The sequence below is a fragment of the Typopeltis vanoorti genome, chromosome 14 (genome assembly GCF_054136105.1).
Source record: "Typopeltis vanoorti isolate ZY-2024b chromosome 14, IOZ_Tvanoo_1.0, whole genome shotgun sequence".
In the NCBI taxonomy this organism is placed as follows: domain Eukaryota; kingdom Metazoa; phylum Arthropoda; class Arachnida; order Uropygi; family Thelyphonidae; genus Typopeltis; species Typopeltis vanoorti.
In genome coordinates, this window is record NC_143562.1 from 9969865 (window position 1) to 9985542 (window position 15678).

Genomic DNA, 15678 nt, shown 5'->3' on the forward strand with positions numbered 1-15678 from the left:
AACAATGGCCCCAAAACATACCCCTGGAATGAGTCACTAATGACGTTCCTCTTCTGCGATACCACTCCCCATACGCAACCTGTTGCTACCCATCAGACAGCCAATATCCAGTCCAACTCACTAATCTACTATCCATGTCATCTGTTCAATTTAACTACTACTTTGTCATGTGATAATCTATTGAATCTTTGCAGAATCTAAATATACTAACTATATATGCATCTCCCCTTGTCTAATGTATTTGTCACCTTCTTATAATAAGACAACAGATTGCTAAAACACGATCTCCCTTTAGCAAGCCTATGTGCTATCCATTAAAGAGAATTCTACTGGTATTCACCAGTTCTGAATCCATGTCTGCACTAGCTTCTCCAACACCTTGAACACAACCTCAGACAAGCAGATTGGACTCTAATTCGAAGTCTGTCTTATCATCTCCTTTATGAAACAAAACAATTCTGCCATCTTTCCATACTTTTGGGACCTGGACTAATCTAATCGAAGATTCATGTAGAAAATGTACGTTCAAGTTTTTGTTAACTCTCTGGAACATTCCCTCAAGACATGCAATGATATACAAGTCCTATGGACTTGTTGACATCAAGTTTACTTAATTCCTCATACCTGCCCACTCACCTTCAGCGGTTCCTCCCCCATTCCCACTGTTCTCAAGTTTTGCATTATGTTACAATCACAAGGATGGAATATTTTAATGAACTGCTCATTTAATACTGCTACTATATACTCTTCCTTTCTACTGGACACATATCGAAAAAACTCCTTAGGACTTCTTTTAGCATCATTAGCAAAAGTGCTGCTCATATTGTACTTTTGCTACTCTTGCTGAGTCTTTCCTTGCTTGCTCTTGGTACTCCTCTTGTAAGTGATTATCTCCACTTATCTTGTGATGCATCCAGAATGCGTTTCTCTTTCAAACTGCATGCTTCACCTCTTCAGTCATCCATTTTACACCTACCTTATTTAATCTCCTGACTTTCGAATACACTCAGTCATGGTCTTTGGAGATAATTCCTGAGTAGAGACCAAGCAGCATTGATTTCCGTTCCTTGCAATCCCTCATTCCATGATATTGCTGCAAGCTGTCTCCTGAGTTTGCCATAATCACCTGTCTATATAGACAGGTGATTATGGCAAATAATTACCTAACTTCTACATAACTCTTTCTCACAAAAGTCCTGAAATGGCTGGTCCACCCAAGTGATCATCTCATGGACACTTTCACCAACTGAAGGATGATGTGACACTATATTTACAATTTACAGCAATATTATCTCATCAGTATCTTCTGATGAGATAATCAAATCCAAGATCCTCATGTGGCCTCTGTATCATACTGCTTGAGGTAGTTCTCCCTTAAAAACTCAAAAAATTCATTTTTCTTTGGTTCCTGATACTGTCTCTTCATTCATATGTACTACCATAAATGAGATCACACTTTTCTTATTAGCCAGACCAATTTCTCTAAATATTTCCCTTTGCCACATTACCAGGTTTATAGCAGCATCCTACTAAACATGTCATCCTGTCCACTTCCACTTCACACCATACTGCTTCAAAACGAGTCAGTATTTGTTCCTGGCACCTCCAGCCTAGATGGGCACAACTACTTGTGATCATCGATCACTCCTTTTTTGCTTTGTTTGCCTTTGCGAAAGACTACATATCCCTCCGTGTCTATTTCTGTCAGAATGTCATCCTCATTCAACCATGTCTCACTTATACCAACCATTTTTGGGCAATGAACCCTATCAATGCTATAATTTCATTCCCTTTGTTTCAAATACTTCTAGCATTCGTAAAACACACACTAGCTCATTTCTGTTTCTATAACAAGTCCCACTAACCCCTTTTGGGACATAATTCATTAACACTCTCACTAACCACTCCTGTCTATCATCACTGATACATATACTATACCCTTCCGCAGACCTGAATATCATCCCCAAATCTGACTCTGTTAATCTTTTCTTGTCCAATCGCACATCTCCTGAAACCATCATCTACACTTTTCACAGTGTCCACCCTAACCCCATCCACATTTCCCACTTCACTGTGTTCCTTCTCTTATTCTCTCCACTTGTGTCACTCTCCACTCCCTTCACAAACCTGTCTTGCTTCCTCAGTTCTTACATTCGCTTCAATCATTCTCTCTTGCAAGTTTCTCCAACAGACTTGCACCAAATCCATTCAAATGTAGCCCATCTCTTTTATACAGCTCTATCCACTCCTCAAATTCATCCTACACATTCACAAAATGAACTTCTTTCTCTGCATGCAACTCTGCTAGCATACCATTCAAAATCTTTGTTCGCCTTCTCAACTCATCATTATCATACCTGGGCAACATGCTGACTACCTTACCTACCACTGTTATTTTTCACTCTCCTTAACATCATAATGACATCCCTCCTTATGTTCTTGTTACCAGTCAGATCATTCATGCCAATTACCATTACCAACTCTTTTGCTTATGTATTCCTCTTAACCTGTGGTTTAACCACCCTGTTCATTTTACTTCATGGAAAACAGACCTTCTGTACATTTTCATTCACCGCACTTCTTATCATGGAATCTCCATACATTGCCACTCTCAAATCATTCGATATTTTTCAAATCTTTTGTCCAATTCTTCTTCTTCTTCACATTCCCATGCAAATCCATTTTCAAGATATGAAAGCAAACTCAGCTTTAATATCTTGAATTAGATTTTCAGTGCCTATGCAAATTGCATTTTCACTACCTTGCACGTCCACTGTCCTACTGCTCACTATTGCTAACTCGCTATCACCTCTCATACTGCCTGCTACTGTTTATATTCAACGATATCTCCTAATCAATAAGTATGCTGCACTTATTACATGCTCAAACTCTCTTATCTCTTATTTTGTCTCTCTGCAAAAACATCTTCAATCTCTCCTGAAGCATACATACAACATTCATGAAAAATGTTATTATCCAAAAACCAATGGCCTCAGACTCATCTGGAAGGTCCTTGTATCATACACACACACACAGCTCACCATACTGTGCTTCAAACACATTCAAATTCTCTGCAGACATCACTCTCTCAGGTATCCCAATCATTCACAACTCTGCATGAAAAAAAAAACCTGCTTCTCACTCCACTGTCTTATAAGTACCGCATGCTAACCAGTTCAAACACTGGGAACTCATTTGAATAGGCTAGAAAGGTAGCAAACAATCATCATGTGTATCAAGGATTTAGGCATAGCATGGCCTGTTCCAGCCTTAGAAGTCATCATTGAATCATTTAAGAGGACGTCCTGGTTTTCTTTTTTCTAATGGCTTGTACTTTAAGGCTTGTTTTGGTAATCTTTCTGTTTTCATTCTTTGAACGTGCTCCATCCAATTATGTTTATATTTTTTAAATTTTTTCTATTACTGGTTCTTGGTTTAATTCTTTCATAATTTCTTCATTTCTTTTGTGATGAAATAGGGTATACTTTGCAGTTTTTCTCATAAACTTCATTTCTGCTGTTATTAATCTTTGTTTTTTTGTTTTATTCTCCAGATTGCACTTCCATACTTTAAGACTGGTTTGTTTTTGACCTAGGTTTGGTTTTAATATAGAGTTAATTACACCAGTTATTTTAAAATATTTTGCAATTTTTACATTTATATCTTTTTGCAATTTTCATATGTGATCATACATCCTAGGTAGTTAAAGGAATTCACCTGTTCTAAGATCTTGTTATCTATTACTATTTTAGTTCTTGCTGGATCTTGTCCTTTAAATGCCATAGTTTTTGATTTTTCTGTTGATATTATGATACCATAATCTTTGGCTATCTCATTTAGATCATACAATAACTGCTGTTAATTCAATGTTAATAAGTGGAAAGTTATGCACAAGAATATCAGTCATTTTTCCTCTTTGCAAGGTGCATATATATATATAAATATATATACACACAATTAAATAAAATAAAGTTAGGAAAGATTAACTGATTTTAAAAGTACTATCTCTCACAAAGGGAATAGATGTAGACCATCAGATCTGTTTAAGTTAGGAGAGTGAAGTTTTACATGTTTCTTAATAAAGCTGTTCCATGAGGAACCAACTTTTGTGAAGGAATCTTGTCTTGTTCCAGTGAGCTCTGTCTAGTGTTGATAGCATACTCCACAAGTCCAGACTGTTCAAGGCTCAAGGTATTGAATAAAACAAAATCAAAAATTATTAAAAAACTGGTTCATCGGGCTCACTCCTTATGTTCTTCACATGAACTATTACAGAAAGAGAACTGGTATCTCTACCTCTGTATTCGATAGAGGTAGAGATACCAGTTTTGGTATCTCTACCTCTATCGAATACAGAAGAAAGAACTCATATTCTTATCCCTTATGTGCAAAGCATTAGTGAACACATAGCAAAAGTTTTAAAACCACTAAATATCTTAGTTGCCTTTCACCCGATGAGAAAAATCTCCATCTTTCTCACTTCTCCAAAGGATAAGCTTCCACATCTCAATTATCCAGTTGTCTACAAGATTTCTTGTTCTTTATAGGTTATCTTATTTTGGACAAATAGGGAGATCTGTTTTTATTTGTCTAGAAGAACAGAAGTCTTATATTCAATACCTTGAGCCTGAACAGTCTGGACTTGTGAAGCTTGCTATCAACATTAGACATAGAGTTCACTGGAACAAGACAACAATCCTTCACAAAAGTTGGTTCCTCGTGGAATGGCTTTATAAAGAAACGAGAAACTTTAACTTCATTCTCCTAATTTAAAAACAGATCCAACAGTCAACGTCTATCCCCTTTGTGAGAGATAGAAAAGATTAGCTGATTTAAAAAGTACTAACTTTTATTTAATTGTGTGTGTGTGTACACACACACACACACACAATTAGGTGGTGCCTTTTGGAACTGTCAGTAATTGTGCAAAAATGCCTTTGATAGTCAGGAGAAAATTATGCTAATAAAATAATATGCTATGTGAGTTTATTTGGTATTATGATTTATTTAAATATGCCTACTCACAATGTTTCCTGTTGGAAGTTTTTTTCACTTGGTTTGAGTATAAATTATATATTTAGTTTAATCCTTTATCCAAGTGTAAGCAAAGAAAGTTTGCAACTGAAGTATCTTCAGGACTGGGGCAACTCATGGAATGGAAAGGCATAGCATTATACATCTCCTTGCAGACATGTATAATGCTATGCATTATGGGAAGGGTCACTACCCAGACTGGTTTCGACCTTATTGAGGTCTCTTCGGTGCTTTGCATTATGTGATGATAAGTGATCAGACCTCAGTCCACCTTTACTATGAGTTGCTTCAGTCCTGAAGATACTTCAGGTTCAAACTTTGTTTGCTTACACTTGGATAAAGGATTTCACTAAATATATAGTTTATAGTCTAACCAAGTTAAAAAAACAAAAAAACTAACATCTTTCTCCAATCCAGAGTGATTTAATAATAAGGTGTGACACCTTTTAACAACTGGCATATGGAAATATGACTTCTGCATTGCTTCAACCTTGGTATCACCTATGGGTGTGGCTCCCACTGAAGAGACCTCAATGAAGGTTGAAACTAGTCTGGGTAGTGACCCTTCCCATAATGCATAGCATTATACATGTCCACAAGGAGATGTGCTTTGCATTATGGGATACTAAGGGAAGTGATCAGAACTCAGTCCACCTTTGCCACGAGTTGCCCCAGTCCTGAAGATACTTCAGGTGCAAATTTTGTCTGCTCACACTTAGATAAAAGATTAAACCAAATATATAATTTACAACAGGGGTCGGCAACCTTTTCACTCTTGTGGGCCACATTCGACTTTTATTTTTAATAATCAAGCCACAAGCATTTAAGAGAAAACAGTGAAAAAAAATACTTCATTCATCAATTTTTAATATATCAATCTTAAAAAACACAGAAATATTTAAAGTATGAAAATGAAACTTATCACATAAAAACAAAGTAATATAGTTTATGGATCATAATATGTGTGTCTCCCTGATTAATGTGCCTTTTGTGATCGTTTTCCCTTAGCCAAATTATCTATATTCACTTTATAACCTGATGTGCAAATTCGAATGTTCATCAGTCAGTCGAGAAGAAAATTTACTTTTTCTAAAACTCATGGTAGAAAATTCTTGTTTGCAAATGTGTGTGCTTTCAAATTTTTTGCTAAGCATCGATAAAATGTTTCAACATTTTCTAGCAAAAATACATTCTTCAATGTTTCATTCTGTTCCAAAACTTCCATCTGTAGTTGGTTTGGTACATCATCAATGTCGACATTAAAAGGGTTCAAAAATAATCACATTTCGATGCTATTTTTATGAAAATCCACAAATCTTATTGAAAATTCCATTTGTAAATCTTCAATAATACCAACAAAAGTTTTCTTTTGTGTTTGCCATCCAATTGTAGATGCAGATTTGCAACATATATAATGATGTAGATTTTCTTCCATCATATGTTTCTTCAACAGACATAGTTCACCCTTCAAAAGCTTTTGTCAGAAAACAGTTAGACTAGTAATTTACCTTGGCCCTACAGGTTCACATTAAATTCATTAAGGTACATTGTAATATCTACCATAAATAAAAGAGACTATCAATTTTTTATCCAATAATTGTAAGCAGTATTTCATGTTCTCTAATGAAAATATCTATTTCTTTATGTAAATTAAAAATTGATTTTAGCACAGCACCTATACTTAACCATCTAACAGCTGAGTAGTAGATAACATCTTTACACTCCGATTCTATTTCTATCAAGAATCCTTGAAATTGGTGGTGGTTCAGACCGTTGTGTTGGAAGTAATTTATAGTTGTGTCACGATGTCCAATAACGTCTTTCACTGATAGAAATAGAATACCCCCATTTTCAATAAAGAGGTACTTGCTGTTCCGTTCATCATTAAACCTTCATCTGCAATTTTGTTTTCTTGAACCTATTTTTGAAATGATTTTTAACAAATATACATCCTCTGAAAATAATAGTCGATGTTATTGAATTATATTAAAAGACAGACCAGGAACGCAACTGCAAAAGTGCGCCCAAATCTCGGTTGTTGTTGGATGAAGTCGCCTTTGTTATCCCCACTCATGATGACTCACACAGTTAACGCATGCCAAGTTGCACTGCAATATCACGAAGTATAGGTATAAAATTATTTTTAATTTACTATTCATATTATAAAATGCATTATTTAAATAATTCAACCTACAGGCCACATGCCATGTAAGTATGGTCAACCTATTATGGGCCATCAAAAATGCATATTTGGGCCACATGCAGCCCACAGGCTGCCAGTTGCCGACCCCTGATTTACAGTGTTTCCTGATTGAAGCTAAATTTGTTTAAATAATGGCATGACTGCTGGTGTGGGTGATGTATAATCTCCCTGGATAAGTCCTTGATTCTCTGGAGGTCTAATAATAATTATATAGATGTCTAAATGTTCAGTTGATATGATGTGAAGCACCCACCTGGCATGAGTCCTTGGAGTCCATGGGAATTTACCATAATAAATAAATAACCATTAAAATAGTAACAATATTAAAATCTGCTACTGATTTTTATTTCTTAAAAGGGATTAGATGAGGCCATAGCTAACTTTCCAAGTTAGCTATGGCCTCATCTATGGGTGTGCAGTGATGATGAGATAACAGCAGACAAATGCTGCCATTGCATGGTCCCTAACATTATATACTGAATAAGGACTAGTTCTATGATCGCTTTTCTCAAGTTACATGTTTATTTAAATAAATTTAATGCTTTTTTATTCCCAAAGAGAATACATAGAGTTCCTGTAGTCGTAACTTTTGAAGATGAGAAAACAATTTCCATCCTTACAGTAATAGTGAAAGCTGAAAAGCACAGAATGAATACTGTATTTAATTTCAAGTCAAGTCAAGGAATTTTATTACATGATCATTTCACACCATATTTATTACAAAATTTGATTACTGAAAAAAAAACAAAAAAAAAACCGAATATAATGAAAAACTCATTTCTTACAAACCATTCATAGTCTACATTAATACCAGATGTATGGTAAGACTATACCTTTAAAGGATTGATCAAATTGGCAATAACAGTGTAATTATTGTCCCATGTTTTAGAATTTTCTTCTTATTATTATAATCTAATTGTATTCTCTTTTTTACCTTTTTGAAGATTCTATATCTTCAAAAAGAAGATTACATAAAGAAGATTCTATATCTGAATTTTACTAGAAGTTTCACAGTGAAAATCTCTCTTAGCATGACATCTCATGTGTCTATTAAAATCATAAGGTCTCATAAATGATTTATCACAAATTTTGCAAAACGGTTTTGGAATAGTGTGAAGCTTTGTATGTGTTTTTAGATGTGAAATTTGTGAAAATGATTTACCACAAGTCACACATGTAAAGGGTTTCTCATTTGTGTGAATCCTTAAGTGTGTTTTATAATTTGACATTTGTGAAAATAATTTACCACAAATTATACATGGAAAGGGTTTCTCATTTGTGTGGACGGTTTTGTGCCTTTTCAAATCAGAAGATCTTGCAAATAATTTCCCACAGGTTTCACAGATGAAAGGTTTTTCATTAGTGTGCACCTTTGAGTGCATTTTTAAATGTGATATTTGTGAAAATGCTTTATCACAGACTATACACGGAAAGGGCTTCTCATTACTGTGCACCTTGGAGTGGATTTTTAGATGTGATATTTGTGCAAATCCTTTACCACAGACTGGACACGGAAAGGGTGCCTCATTACTGTGAATCTTTATATGTGCTTTGTAATTTGAAATATGTGAAAATGATTTACCACAAGTAGCACATGTGAAAGGCTTCTCATTTGTGTGAATTCTTATGTGATTTTTAAGATATGATGATAGAGAAAAGGATTTTCCACACTGTACACAAATAAATGGTTTTTCTTTAGTATGAGTTCTTCTTCTGTGTTGAGTGAGTTCTTGAGAACGTAGGAATGACTTACCACAAATTTCACAGGTAAAAGTTTTCTCATTAGTGTGAATTGCAATGTGCGATTTAAGGTGTGCTGTTTGTGAAAACGATTTTCCACAAATATTACATATAAAGGGTTTTTCATTGGTATGAAGTTTTATGTGTACATTAAGACAACAAGTTCTTGCAAATGATTTACCACAAGTATCACAAAGAAAAGGTTTTTCGTTAGTGTGAACTGTTCTATGAGCTTTAAGATGATGAGAATTATAAAATGATTTCCCACAACTTTCACAGATAAAAAGCCTCTTCTTAGTATGAACTGCAATAGGCTGTGTAATTTTTTGGATACAAATTTCCTTTTTAAAGTTTTTTTCATTCATGTGAATCACTGCATGCTCTTTCAGATGAACAAATTCTTCAGATGAGTTTCCAGACATTTCACACCTAAACTGACTATTATTAGTGTAAACTCTAAGGTGTCTCAAATCAGAAGCCTGTGAAATTTGTGATAGCTTGTTTTCACAATCAAAAGGTTTCTCATTATCAAGAGTTGAAATTTGTGAAAATGATTTATTGCAAGTTATGCAGGTAAATAATTTTTCATTAATATGAAGCTGTGTATACTTTAAAATAAGACCTTTGAGAAAACAATTTACAAGTTCTACAGATAAAAGGATTTCTTTTCAGCATGAACTCTTATGTGTTTTCGGATGTTCACGTGTATGAAAGTGATTTTCTGTATTTCAACCATGTGAACCCTTATGTGCCTTTTAAGATGAAAAGAATATGAAAATGATTTAATACATTTCACTCAAGAAAATGAAAATCAAAATATTTCACGAGGAAATAATTGTCTCATCAACATAATCATTTAGAACCTCATATTTTGAGGTCCTTTGGGTAAATTCTTCTAAGTTTGAAAATATGAGATTGCTGTATTTCCATCTATAAAAAGTTTCACAGATAAAAATTTTATCCCTAATGCAAAGCAAGGAAATACAGTGTCATTACTTAAAAAGATTTGATATATTCCCCAATGTACATTCTTGAAGCTCTCTATGTTATTTCATATTACCCAACAGGAAAGTCGATTTACAATAACATCTTTCAAGCAAATCTTTATTCCACACAAAGCATGTGCATGTATTTGAAGTGAGAGTCTTTATATATAATATTCAGAAATAAAAAGGATGGCAGACAAATTTTCATTGCCTCTATCTACAAATGATGATCAATCACCCTGAAAGAGAAGAACAGTATTAGATCAATGTACAATTCATATTAAAAAGAACATAACTAGAAATAACTAGAAATGCAGGTATGCTAATCACTCAGTCAACCATAAATTAATGAACAAAGAGTAAAATCAAATTACTATATTGACTTCCAATATAGTAATACTATATTCCAACTGGCAATTTCTGCATCAAGTGCAGGTAGTGTTTGTTGAGAGCTCCTGATAGGATAAGTGTTATTTTAAGTTATCATTGACATTGCTTGAATATCACATAGTTTTGTTTGCTTTTCGTATCTTAGTGTGCCTGTTTGTGTGTTTTTGGTGTTATTTCAATTGTTAATTTGATAAGATATGATAGAAGCATGCACATGGCTCCAGTAAGAAGGAAAATAATGGCGGCCAGTAAAAATGGTTCACCATCTCTGTTCAATAATTGTAACATAAAGGAGATTATTCAATGTACTATCTGGGAAATGTATGCTTTGCAGAGAGCAGTTGGGGTCTGGATAGATGATGAGAGTGGAGTTAATGTGTGCAGAAAATGTAAAGAAAATGAGGAATTAAAGTGCGTTTCAAGTCGTGATATTTTTGTCGAATGTAGACAATAGCGATATGATAAGAAAAAGGCAGCGTTGAAAGTGAGAATGAAGGTATTAATACAGATCAAATGAATGGTTTAACAGATAATAAAAAAGATGAGATAGATGCAATGAGTGAGACTGCACGGTTGAGCGGAGCGATACATAGAGCAAAGCGGCACCTGGAGCGTATGCACAAATGTCTACCAAGTGTAGCAGCCAATAAAAAAAGTATGATAGGAAAAATAAGAGTATAATTGTGAACATAAACAAAATGAAGGAGCGAGTGCTGTATGGAGATTAGTTAATACGAGGTGTGATAGTATAGAGTTTGACAAAATCATACCAACCTGGTGCGACCATTAAGGACATAAGTGAGTCTATTAGGGAGGAAAGCAAAGGGTGAAAGAAATTATAGTGCTGGCAGGTACGAATGATTTGAAAGGAGATAAAATGGAAATGATAGAGGACCTGAAGGAATTGTTTGAGATAGCAAAAGAGAAGAGTGAGAGAGTTAGGATGGTTAGTCTTTTGCCACGGTATGACCATGAAGAGTTTAGGAGGGCGATAATTGCAAATGACTTTATGCATGGGTTATGCAGGATGAGTGGGGTGTAATCTGTCAACGTGTGGAGCGAGTTCGATGGGCGAAAGGATCTATATAAGATGGATGGTTTGCATTTGAATGGATTCAGTGTAAGGAGACTTGAAAAAGTGTTGTTGAATGAAGTGGATGTACAGAATCAGGGAAACTAGATTTATTAAGTGGGGGAAGTAGATATGCAGACCTTACGGAGGCAGTTGAGTGTATGAATGAGTATAATATGCCCGAGCGAATAAGAAGGACAACAAATCAGAATGGGATAGTTAGCATAAGGCATTAAAATAGGGATGGGACAAATGGGCTTCTGCAATTCATGTATACTAATGCCACAAGTGTTTGGAACAAGAAAGAATAATTTTTGGCCTTGGTTGGCACATCTAGACCACAGGTTATTGGCATTAGTGAAACATGGTTGACTGAAGATGATATAGCTAGTGGGATTGAATGTGAGGGGTATAGTGTGTTCAGAAGTGACAGGGAGAATAAAATGGGGGGAGGAGTATTATTGATGATAGCTGATGAGCTGCAGCCAAGAAGAATAGAAGTTGAATTGCAGGATAGAGAAAAGAGCACATTTGAGGACATTTGGTGTGAGATTGAAGCAAGCAGAACAAAATATACAATTGGGTGCTGCTATAGACCAGGTGATGGAATAGATGGTGGAGATAGTATGCATAAGCAAATAGAAGAAATGAGTGGAAGGAGGGTAATTATTATGGGAGATTTCAACTATGGTAACATTGATTGGAAGAAGGAGAGGACACATGGGAGGAAGAAATTGGATTTTATGCGGTTATTAAGGGATAACCATCTGCGACAGCATGTAATGGAAAATGCTAGGGGTCAGGGTGCTTGACCTAGTAATTGTATCTGAGGACTTGTGTGTGGAATTTGCAATTAAGACAGGGTACATGTGGAATTATCGGGCTGGTAAGTATGACAAGCTTAGGAGTTTGATTGGTTTAGCGCCATGGCATGTAAAACTGCAAGGGCTGGATGCTGATAGTGCATGGGAGGTGGTTAAGAAGTGTTTGCAGGAGGCAATGGTTGACTGTATACCTAGAGTCCGAATAATAAATCAAGTAGGGATTAAATGGATGAATAACACCGTTAAGCTTGAGCTGCAAAAAAAGAAACAACTAGAGCTAGCACTCTATCTAGCCACGTTCTCTTTTCAGCTAACTCAGACGAAGGCCACCAACACATTGTAAACTGGACTCAAACTTCTAACATCCATGTGTGCTACGATGAACTTGAAAGATTGTCGAATCCAGGGAAATTTCTCTAGATTCCTCTCATATCAACAACAGCCTGAGTTACAATCTCTCTGATGCACACGTTGCTTCTGTTCAGTACTGGCGCACTTGCGACAGCGTGTGGTATACGTTTGTTTGGAACTCATACTCGCATTTGTTTTTCAAATACGCTACTGTCTTTTTATACTTGTTCTGTTATTACAATTTTAAGTCTCTGTAATTTTTTATATACTTCTTTGATTGTGATACCTGAGGATGTTGATCTAGTCAACGAAACTAGTAAACTAGTAGTATCTTTTTAAATATATCTTGTCATCTTTTTATCTCTCGGTAACAGTCATTAAAGCTTTTCCATAATATTCCAACCGAGTAAAAATGAATTCTCATAATATATATATATGTGTGTGTGAGTGTGTGTGTGTGTGTGTGTGTGTGTGTGTGTGTGTGTGTGTGTGTGTGTGTGTTAGAGAGAGAGAGATAATCGGCTTTTACTCGGTTGTTGTGAAACATTTTAAAAAATAGATTTAATAACAAAAAACCGAGATAACTTATAAAGATTTTAATAAGAATAATACGACTAGTTTCGGCTTATAACAGCCTTCCTCAGGTATTCTTAAAGGAAAAGAATAGTAATAAACATCATCATCATCATCATCAAATTCCTGCCATGTACCCTCAAGGGGTGTACAGGATATGATAGTACTACATGAAAAAAATTACATTATTATTAATTTCCTATCTACAATTTTCCTCCAAATCAGTCTGTTACTTGCCAAGACTCCAACATTATCAGATCTTATATTTCTATCGTCTAAAGCATTTTGTACCGTATCAATCCACCTATATCTTGGTCTTCCTCTGGGTCGTTTTGCTGCCAACCTGGCAGAGAACACTTGTTTTGCTAATCTTTCCTCGCCCATTCTGTTTATGTGACCATACCACCTAAGATTGGCTCTGCTAACGCATTCCTGGATGATTACAATGTCAAGTTCTTTCCTAATATCCTCGTTTTTAATATGATATTGCCATTGATGCCATCTGTTCATGCCTATAATCTTTCTCAGGACTCTCATATCTGTGGTCTCTAGTCTTTGGTCAAGTGTTTTACTTCTGATTCAGCTCTCAGATCCATAAGTTAAAACTGGTTTGAACACTGTCTTGTACACAGCTAATGAATAAGAGAGAAATCCGACTGATTTCTCTCTTATTCCATATGAATTTATTCAATTGACTTCCCACCATACCAGCTTTGCTGATTCTGTTGTCTATTTCTATTTTTAATTTACCATCTTCAGTAAAAATCGTGCCTAAATAGCTGAAATGTTTTACTTGTTCCATAGGTTCTCCATTCACAACACAGTTGACATTTTCAATGATTCTGCCTATTTTCATTGTCTTTGTCTTTTTATTGCTGACCTTCATACCATATCTATTACAACAGCTATTCAATTTAGTCAGAGAATCTTGAAGACTTGTAGCAGATTTATTTAGAAGTATAACATCATCCACATAAAGCAAAGAGCTGACATTAACATCTCCAATTTTGATATCATGTTTAATACCACTTTCCTTCATAATGTGATCCATATAGATAATGAATAACAGAGGGGATAATGTACTTACTTGTCTCACACCAGATTTAACATTAAACCATCTTCCTGTAATTCCTTCAATTCTAACTGCTGACTTACAACTCAAATAAAGACTAAGTATTGCTTGATATAATTCCCCATTGACCCCATATAACTGAAGCATATTGAATAGCTTCTCTCTTGGCACCTTGTCATATGCCTTTTTCAGATTGACAAAACTTAAATACCGATCTTTGTTATATTCCCATGCTTTCTCAACTATTTGTCGTAAAGTGAAGATCTGATCCTGACAGCCTCTATTTGGCCTGAATCCAGCTTGTTCTTCACCAAGCTTTTCTTCCACAATTCTTCTCAACCGTTTCTCAAGTATACTTGCATAGATCTTGCCAGGAACACTCAGTAGGGAAATACCTCTGTAATTCTCACATGCAGTTTTATTTCCCTTTTTATATATGGGTACTATGAGAGCTCTACTCCAATCATCGGGAATTCATCCCTCTGTCCAGGCTTTCTGAACTATGCAGTGCAGCCACTGTAACTCTTATACCACCATACTTCAGCATTTCTGGTCGAATATCATCTACTCCAGCTGCCTTTCTACATTTCAAGCCTTTGATCGCTTTTTCTACTTCTAGTATGGATATGTATTCCTGACTGCATGCCTGGTCAGTGTTTTTTACCACTGTACTGTCATCACTGCTTCTTTCATTTAGCAGTTTTTCAAAGTAATTACTCCATACTTCAAGGATATCTTTTTCTCTCGTTTTCATGTCACCTTTATCATCTCTAATTCCTTTTACAGCACTCTTTCCTCCATTCTTAAGCTTCTTCAACAACCTCCAGAATATTTTGCCACCTTCTTGATATTTATTTTCTATATTCTTGCCAAAGTCCTCCCATGACCTTTGTTTAGCTAGTTTTACACAGTGTTTAGCATTCTTGCATTTGTCTCTATATTCTCTAAGAGCACAAGCTGACTTATTTGACAGGAACTTTTGGTATGCTTTCTTCTTTTCCTTCACTGCCTCTTTAACTTCCTGTGTCCACCAGGGAGTTCTGATTTTTTTTATCCTTACAGATAACCTCACCACATGCCTCTCTGGCATAATCAATCAATGTTTTCTTCAGAGTTTGCCACTGAATCTCCAAGGTTTGATTCCTGTTCTCAAACTCTTTCATTTTATCTTCAATAATCTTTGTGTATTTTAGCCTACAGTTCACATCTGAGAGCTGCTCAACTTTTATTCGCTTTAAAACTTTCTTACATGTTATTCTTTTCAATATGAAATTCAATTTTATCCTGCTCAAGACTAAATAGTGATCACTTCCAATTTCAAATCCTCTGTACACTCTGGTGTCCTGCACCAGGGAGAAAACATCACTATCAACAATAACATAGTCAATGAGACTTTTCTTATTCCTAGCCTCTTCTCTCCATGTGAATTTGTG

General features: G+C 35.3%; 1 protein-coding gene across 1 annotated transcript in view; it reads right to left on the reverse strand.

Moving 5' to 3' along the window:
• Positions 1 to 7736: 7736 nt before the first annotated feature.
• LOC150099194 (uncharacterized) overlaps positions 7737 to 15678 on the reverse strand; it is a 30491-nt gene continuing 22549 nt past the window's right edge. Inside the window, exon 3 of the mRNA XM_090403999.1 lies at positions 7737 to 10202. Coding sequence (XP_090260125.1) covers positions 8221 to 9399 — 1179 coding nt within the window. The 5' untranslated portion in view covers positions 9400 to 10202 and the 3' untranslated portion in view covers positions 7737 to 8220. The remainder of the gene's footprint in view (positions 10203 to 15678) is intronic.